Below are 9,119 nucleotides of genomic sequence, written 5' to 3'. Positions count from 1 at the left end.
GTCGTGACATGAAAGTTATTGGGAAGCACTGTTCTACAGCATCTAAAAAATCTTGGAATTTTAAATTTTCGTTCGTAAGTAATAAAAAATATTTTCAAAATTATAAAATTTTACCAAGTAATCAATAGCCTTTATGTCAACCTTCGATTCAGTATCAAATTTTCGTAAACAAGACCTCTTTTTACAAGGCTATTCTGTTTCACTTCACTAATGATTCAGGCAATATTCCTACATTCTTCCAATCGGTTTGAAACTTTGCCATTTTTTAGTTCTTTATACGCTTTGCATACAAATTATAAATTTCTACTATATGTAATTTTATTTGTTTTAAAAAATTTGTGGAGGATTTTACTACACATCTGGAGCCCAGATACGACTACCTGAAAACCTTAGATTCCAGTTCGCCTCGATGTCTCCGGGTCAAAACCGTTGGGGCGGGAACCCTATACATGACTAAGATGTAAAATTTATTCAAGATATCTCAAGAATATTTCTAGCAATTATTCTACATGAATGTGATGTGAATCCTGGCAGATAGCGCTGTCCAGGATCACAGTTGGGATGTGGAGGGCGAAGTGTAGACCAAACATGTTGGCTTTTCAATCATGTTGTTTATTATTATAATGATACAGGCGGGGCTTAACGGCCGACCGCTAGGAGTGCAGGTTAACTACCACTGACGCTTACATCTCTGCTACTTTCATCCCCTCCCCACAATCAGTCATCATCCCCATAAAATACTCTTTCTCAACTATAGCCCATACATTAGTCCCTCGTTCAATTTCAACCCTACATGAATATATACGTTTTTATGTCAAATTAAACTTATTGAGTTGTTTTATTTTTATATTAAAGCACTTCATTGTTAGTTTTTAGATAAATGAAACAAGTTTGATTAATGTGTAATATAATGTAGTTTTGTAAAAAAAATCATTTCGAAATCATGCAAGCATAGGACGGTTCGCCACTCTAAGTTCGGAGTTCAGCATTATTTGTCATGCATGGACTAGTTAGCAATAATGCACACCGCAAGCAGTCAGATCGCGACAGTATGACCGTCCGAATGCAGAACTCGTAACAACAGACCGTCCTCTGTCTGCATGGGCTCTTAGATTAACCAAAATCTCAGTCTCATTAATGATATAATAATATATACTTACATATCTTAATTATTGATTTTGACAAGGTTCCTTATGATTTTATATAGAATAAATAAAACACATTGTGAAATCACAGATCATTGTATTGTGATGAAAAATACATATTTCAATATAATTAGTCACATTTTTCTTAAACATTAACTAATAAAGGCAATATACATTTTGGAAATAGAAAAAATTATATCTAATCAGTACTTTCGAAAAGTTCATGTGCACACGCACGCACACAGTAGTTTTAAAATATTTAAATTACACTTAGTCAGTTCAGAAAGATTTCCTATAATAATTAAATAAAAAAATTCGCACTGGTATTCCAGTTGCAAAGTCGAGATCATATAATTTTATTTATAACATCTACACTTTGCGATCTATCATCATGCTTTCTCATAGAACATAACTGCGTAAATGGTAGTAATGATAAAAAAAAGGGAATTTCATTATCGACAAAGAGTCCTTGTTTAAAATCGATATTTATAACATAGTAAGGCTACACACGTGATTCGATCTATGATGGCATGATAAACTTCAAATGCAATTTAACATTGTGTCAATTCAGTTTTAAACATTGGCCCCTGATATGTATTTACAAAATACATATGTAATTAAACTGTGCGCCGCATCTAGAAAAATTGATGTTATGCATTTATGGCAGGAATGTTTTAGAAGTTTTTCAACATTCGGCAGTTTTATTTATTATATATTAAACTGATACAATATTTACTTCCAAGTGCTCAGATATTGATATAAATTTGCGTGTCGTGTAACATGGATTGCAATTGTGAAACACATACATATATAATATAGAACTGAAATCGCGAAATAGGTGCTGCATAAAATATATGGCACTAAATGCATGCTATCTAAATGAAAAATAAAATATTACATGCTTTTGTGTGTATCTTGTTTGTAAAACTACCAAAATTTAAACGCTAAAAGATAACTTTAGCATAGTCAGTACTCTAAATAACCATATAGGAAGTAATGGTTATTTCGAGGAATTTTATCTAATATACATATGTATATACCTGTGGTAAGACATCCTTACATACTGTTCATCCAGAATTCAAACTGAATCCAACATAGATCCTACACAAATTCCAACGTGAACAGAGTAGTTAAGTTGTTTTATATACCCAGCTCTTATTGAATCTTACAAAGCGTCTACATTAGTACAAGTACGAGTTTTGCATGAGCAGCATGTATGGACGAACCATGCCTGGTATATACATTATATTATTATCCTCATTCAATAATTTTCTAAAAATGATTTAAATAAATTTTGAGATGAAAATAATTAACTAAAATTTGTTGTACTGCATATCTATTCTAAAAAAATGACAATTATATAAATTACATAATTTTAAAAATGTTTTGGTAATAAAAACATAAATAATAAATGGTAAAAAGTAGAAAAGACATTTTATAGTCAAATTTACTAAATCGGTAAAATGTAACCGATTAGGAAGACTTAAAAAGTGTTTTAAATATGTATGTACAAAAATTTCTATTTTATAAGATATGCTTATTCAATAAAATCACAGAATTTTACATATATACAAAACGACTTAAACTGACTCGCAGAAAAGTGAATTCGTAATACAAACCACAATTCGAAGAATCATTAAAGCGATCTCCTATTTATAATGATCTACAGGCTCACCATTCTTACACCATCGAACTATCGAAATATTATAATAATAGTTTGTGCTGATAAGTGTAGTTTACTTAAAGTAGAAATGCGGTCACACATTTCGTGTCACAAATGCAATATTGAATTTAATTCACTATTATAACTATTCTTCATATAAAGTCGCTCTTATGTACACAATTAAGTTATGTAGATTTTTATATGTGAATTGTATCCGTTATCACAATATCACTACCAGAAATCTCTTGTCAAACAAATGATGAAAATCCTGGTAAAGGTGCCCGTGAACGAGCCATGTTGTTCATTATAATTTGTCCTCCATTAAGACTTACAACTGCACTGCCCTCTGGTTCAGAGTCTGTGTAACTGGAATAATTTCTAACAGGTTTTTGTTTCTTCCATGACTGTCTCAAAGAGTCATTAACATTAGCATAATGATTGACAAATGAATGTGGATCTGAACGTACACTTTCATTCTCACTTTCAGAACCCTAGAAAAAAATCAATACTTAATCGAAAGAAAAAAGACAATATAATAATTATACACATATTGCCAAAAACATACTTGTGATTCAGATGAGCTAATTTCCGAAGGTTTTTCAGTGACAGAACTGTCATCTGGATTTTCATCGTAGTCTTTTAGACTTTCCTCGTCGCTATGGTATGCAACAGATGCAGGTGAGGGTCTCGGTGGAGATTTACCAAGTGGAGGTGGATGTGCGGGAGCTGCTTTTGCTCTTGAGCTAGTTAATGTGCTTCCGAGATTAGCTTGAGCCCGACGCAAAGTCCCCGTACTTCCTAGAGTGCCATTATGTCTGGTTCGATATAAATCTAATGCTAACTCTCCTCGTTCTTCAGCATCCATAGCCATCGATTCTTCGAGAGTTTTTTGTGCTTCTTCTGAATCAAATAAAATTTTGTTTATTACTATTGCTAATCAAAATTATAATACAAAAAATAATCAACGATGAACACTTACGCTTATATTTATAACTTTTGCTTTTAACACAAAGTATTGCAATAACCATTATTATAATGATGATAGATGTAGCTGCTAAAGCTACCATAAACCATGTTTGTCTGTAGAAGGGTCGATGTTGTAAATAACCATATTCCAAGTACAACTTTGATGGTGTCATTATAACATCGTCTGAATAAACCGGATAGCTTATACCGTACGTATTGTATGAAATTACTCGAAAAGAGTAGCCAGTGGATGGCAAAAGAGTTTGATATGATATCGTAAAATCTTCCAAAGGTCCATTATTTGTTCTTGTCGCAGTTTCCCAACGAAAATCGTCTGCAATATTATTGAAAACATTAGTCGAGTTTCCAATTTGAAAAATGACATTTGAATGAAGAGTATGTTTTATTTGAAAAAGAAATTTGACTATAAAGGTTTTTATTAACTACGTCAGTTTATTAATATTTAAAAACAAATTATTTAAACTGGTTTGATTATATAATTGGATTAATAAAAAAATAATACATCAACAATTTGCTAGAATTGATTTAGAAAAAAAGATAAAAAATAGAAGCACTATATTAGTGTCTAAAAACTGTTGCAGATGCGTTATACTAATTTTCATTATAATTATGAATCATAAGGTCTTTATTTAATTTATAAAATGAAAATGTCAATATGAAAGTTAAATTTTAACACCAGAATAATTTGGTTTGAGAATATTACAAGGGGTAAAAATTTTCTTGTTCAAAAAGTGCAAACAGCGAAGTATCAAGCAAATTGATTGAGTTTTCATAATTCAGTCAAAGGTACATGCAAAATTTATCAACAAAATCTAATGTGCATTTTAAATATGGAAAAATATTTAAATTTTAAGAGTATATACTCAAATTGATGAAATTCTAATTGATTTAATCAGATGACATAGCAGCCAATGTTTTTCATGGATATGTTAAAAAATTAAAAAGATAAAAAATGTCGAAATCATGAACAATGAACGATATTTCATGAAAAATTTATAAAAAACAAATGCTGGTGAAGAGTCGTGAAGAATTTACATGCTGAAATCAAGAAAGTGAAATAGCTGAAATCTACATTCACTCAAAAATCGCCATAGATGTGATTCCAACTTACAGTATTGCCAGACTTCCTTGGCTATTCAAAACAAAAAAAAAATCATCATAACCAAATCAGTGATTATAATAATAATAATAATAATAATATGTACTAAATTATTAGTATAACTAAATTAAATTTTATATTTTTCACGAAGTATAAAATTAAAAAGCACATAACTTATAATATACAAATATGTTATACAGAAAATCTACATAATGCAACAATACACATTAATATTTTAATTATACGGTCAACACTTGCTCATTGGGTATGGTATGCTCAGCTGAAATTTAAATTTGATAGTAAAATAAGATGAGCAAGTGTCAGAACTGACAGAAAATGTCAATAAGATAATTATATTAGCAGATTTCCCCCCCAATATATTAAATCGAATGAAAACAAAAAAATATATGTACCTTTTTTCCTAGTTTCTATGTAATATCCCAGCAAAGGTCCTTTGCCACTTGGAGAATTTAACCAATGTAAGTCGACACCTGTTGGTGTTCTTGTCAAGCTTAATTGTTTTGGTGCGACTGGAGATCCTTCTTGTGGTCCGGTGCTAATATTACCCCACACCGGGGGTCCCAAATCATTCGTCATTGCCCGGACACTAAATGTATAACCAACTTCTTCTTCTAAACCTCCTACTACTAATGTAGTATCTGTTACCTTTTGTTTGACTTGTTTACTGAATTCTGTATAAAACAAATGGAATGTAAATTATAACATTGGTACAATTTTAAATGATTAATTACATTAATTAATTTAATGTATGTTACTAACTTTCATTTTGTTGAGTAGTTTCATATGTAACAATATATCCGACTATTATGCCATTTCGTTTCTTTGGTGGTTCCCAATTCACTCGCATACTTGTCATCGTTATGTCGGTGAAGTTGAGAAATTCTGGTGCACCAGGTAATCCTTCATGAGTTCTAACAGAGATTGCTTGCGATCGCGGACCATCTCCGGCGGGATTAAATGCTAATATTTGAATACGATATTCAGTATATTTATCGAGAAACACTAAACTATGACTGACAGATGTTGCAGGTACAATTTCGATCTCCTCTTCTATCTTTTTGGTTTTGTCTTGTTTTTGTGGAGAATCAGTTACCAAATAAAACACCTAATAACAACAAAATATTACAGAAACAGAACATTATATACTATATATTTTAAATTGAGTATATGACACACCTTATATCCGAGAAGATCACCATTTTGAGTGCTTGCTAGTAAAGGTTTCCAAGTTAGTTCAACTTCGGTGGATGAACGCGGAGTTGCAGTAACGTTTCTAGGTGGAGCTGTTGGAACTGCTTCACCAACCCAAACAGCAGCTACTTGTCCAGGAGGACCTTCGCCTTGAGAATTGAACGGTCTGACTGCTACTTCATAGCTCGTATCAATGGATAATTCTGCTAATATAATTCTATCAGACTGAAAATGTAAGTGTTTAGTGAAATATTGATAAATGCATTGAAAATACAAGTCAACTTATGGAAACAACAATACTTTAATTCCCATGATATCTTCTTTAAGCGGCGATTGTAGAACCGTAGGAAAATCAGATATAGGCTGATATACTATTCGGTATCCACCAGTTTTTGTATCACCACTCCAATATTTTTCTTCTATGGGATTCCAATATACTTGAACACTGTTTGTAGTAATTGGTACAACTTTCAAGCCTTGAACATTTTTACTTGGAGCTAAAAAATAAAAACAATATAAACAACTTCTAAACTAATTTGCAGATTAGAAAGAGCAAATTTTAACAAACCTGCAGGCAATGTTTTAACTTTGTCAGATTCTTTGCTATATCGGCTAGGACCAATATCATTAGTAGCACGAATTCTAAATTCATAAAATGTATAGGGTTTCAGATCACTGACTGTATACGATGTAACAAAAGGATCCACTCTCTCAGGTACCGTTTGCCACGTACCATCATTTTCTCTCAACTGCACTGTATAATATCTATAAACATATTTTTTTTAGTTTTATGTATAATATTTAAATGAAAACGTTTATTTGACACCAATTATTACCTTAAAGGTGCATATCCATCTCTACCAGGTGTCCAAGAAAATGTAATATGATGAGGTTGCAATTGTCCTTGAGACACTTGTGGTTGAGAAGGTGGTTGAGGAGGACTACGATTGTTAGTTGTAAGTACAAGAGCGCGGGCTGTTTGTCCCCATCCTATTCGCGTTTGTGCGGTTACAGTAAACAGATAATATCTTTCTGTAGTTAAGCCCGTTGATCTGGAAAAAAAGAGTTCATTAAAAAACTTATAAAAAAATCAATCATCAATTAATAAATAGCGAACTAGCATACCTGAAAGTACGATCTGAAGGTAAAAACTCTCTCGAAAAGATGCGATCTTTAGTACTGTTGAGATGGTAAGTCACACGATACGCTAAAATTTCCCCATTTGGATCTTCAGGAACGTCCCATATAATTCTGGCAGTAGTAAAGGATACATCGGGAAATGATACATTGGATGGCATTCCTGGAGCTTTAAATTTCATGATTAATTATTAACCTTAATATTATAAGTCATTATATAAAAAAAAACACTAATGGGTATATTATTAACACTAACCATCTTCGAAAGTTTGAACAGTGATTGGAGGTTTGCTCAAAGAACCATCTCCCAGTCTCGTGTAAGCCAAAACTTGGATTTGATAAGTGACATATTTTCGCAATTCGGTGAGTGTAGTTGTGTGAGTTTGATTTGATGGTATCGGTTTACATTCAGATTGTGAATTTCTGATTGATAGCGACCCTGGTAATGATGGAGATGATAAAGGAGCATAACAGACTTTATACCCTTCCACCATGCCATTCTGATGTTGAGGTGGCACAGTTCCCCAAACGACAACAATAGTCGTTGATGATGTTGCATTGGCACTAACATTTTCCGGACCCATTGAAGGAACTAAAATGAAATAAACCATGGAAGAAATTACATTCATATCACAAAAAAACATTAATGAAATATTTTATAAGTTCGCATCAAATTACCTGTTTCTCTAGTTCTTTCAATGGCTACTGAACTTCCGGGAGAAGATCCAACTTCATTACAAGCCATAACACTTATTTCATACTGAGTCCAAGCTTGAAGATTATCGAGAACGTGAGAGTTTGATGTGTGATCATCAATAAGTACATTTTCTACTACTTTTGAGTTGACTCTTTTGTACGTTATATTATAGCCACGAGGATTTCCAAACCATTCAGTTTGTTGTAAAGGCTGAAAAATATTAAAATTTTAGTTTCAATTTTATCCATGTTGATCTATTATACAAATGAAATAAAACATGACTCACAATCCATCTGACACGCAAATCGTTTGCACTGACTGCCCTAACTGTTACATTATTAGGCGGATTCATTGGAGGAGCTTGAATAGTTTGAAATTCTTTGCAAGGAGCACTAGGTGGGGAAGCTCCAACTACATTGTTAGCGATAAGTCGTAAACGATAAGTAGTGAAAGGTACAAGAGTTTGAACTACAACTGATTGCGCTTCTGGTGCAGATACTTCATATATGGTCATCCAACTCGTATTTCTTGCAGTTTGAGCCTATAATATTGACAAAAATCATATACATAAAATTCTAAATACATATATTGAATATATAGTGTATATTCATGAAAATTTCAATACCTGAACAGTCCATTTTGATATTGATGAATTACCATCGAAACCTGGAGTAAACTGTAGTACTACAGAAAAAGCTTCAATATTTGACAGTGCCAAATTATATGGTGCACTTGGTAAGACAGGTTTGATTCCAGATTGAATTGTCGCTTCTTTAAAAGGTCCATCTCCAATTTCGGTAATAGCACATATTTCAAATGAATAAAAGGTAGTCGCCTAGATATTAACAAAAATTCGGAATGAAATACAAAATTAAAAGACAAAAAGTAAAAAACAATCACTAATATTAAAATTACCTCAAGATGCTCTATCATCACAAAAGTGACATTCGGTGGAAAAACTTCTTCACGTAAGGTACTTTCTTGGTCTTTCACTTGATACCTCAATTTATAACCAATTAAAATGCCATTACTCTGTTTTGGCGAGGACCATACAACCTTAACTGCCCTATCTGACACATCATCGAAATGAAGACTGGAAACCTCATCAGGAACTGTAAAAAGGTTTTAAAAACTTTATATTTTAAAAAGGAAACTATAAATTTTGAATTCAGATAAAAA

At 32.2% G+C, this 9,119-nt stretch overlaps 1 protein-coding gene across 1 annotated transcript in view; it reads right to left on the bottom strand.

Moving 5' to 3' along the window:
* Nucleotides 1-1,226: 1,226 nt before the first annotated feature.
* Nucleotides 1,227-9,119, bottom strand: part of sdk (sidekick cell adhesion molecule) — a 123,932-nt gene continuing 116,039 nt past the window's right edge. The window contains exons 14-28 of the mRNA XM_077436158.1: nt 8,856-9,052; nt 8,566-8,775; nt 8,227-8,481; nt 7,922-8,150; nt 7,500-7,835; nt 7,232-7,412; nt 6,943-7,158; nt 6,675-6,871; nt 6,407-6,603; nt 6,092-6,331; nt 5,675-6,020; nt 5,308-5,586; nt 3,788-4,108; nt 3,374-3,708; nt 1,227-3,299 (exon numbers count right to left, since the gene is read on the bottom strand). Of these exons, the coding sequence (XP_077292284.1) occupies nt 3,057-3,299; nt 3,374-3,708; nt 3,788-4,108; nt 5,308-5,586; nt 5,675-6,020; nt 6,092-6,331; nt 6,407-6,603; nt 6,675-6,871; nt 6,943-7,158; nt 7,232-7,412; nt 7,500-7,835; nt 7,922-8,150; nt 8,227-8,481; nt 8,566-8,775; nt 8,856-9,052 (3,782 nt within the window). The 3' untranslated portion in view covers nt 1,227-3,056. The remainder of the gene's footprint in view (nt 3,300-3,373; nt 3,709-3,787; nt 4,109-5,307; nt 5,587-5,674; nt 6,021-6,091; nt 6,332-6,406; nt 6,604-6,674; nt 6,872-6,942; nt 7,159-7,231; nt 7,413-7,499; nt 7,836-7,921; nt 8,151-8,226; nt 8,482-8,565; nt 8,776-8,855; nt 9,053-9,119) is intronic.

Source organism: Arctopsyche grandis, chromosome 8 (genome assembly GCF_051622035.1).
Source record: "Arctopsyche grandis isolate Sample6627 chromosome 8, ASM5162203v2, whole genome shotgun sequence".
NCBI classification, from domain to species: Eukaryota; Metazoa; Arthropoda; class Insecta; order Trichoptera; family Hydropsychidae; genus Arctopsyche; species Arctopsyche grandis.
This window is presented reverse-complemented; position numbering and strand designations above follow the sequence as displayed.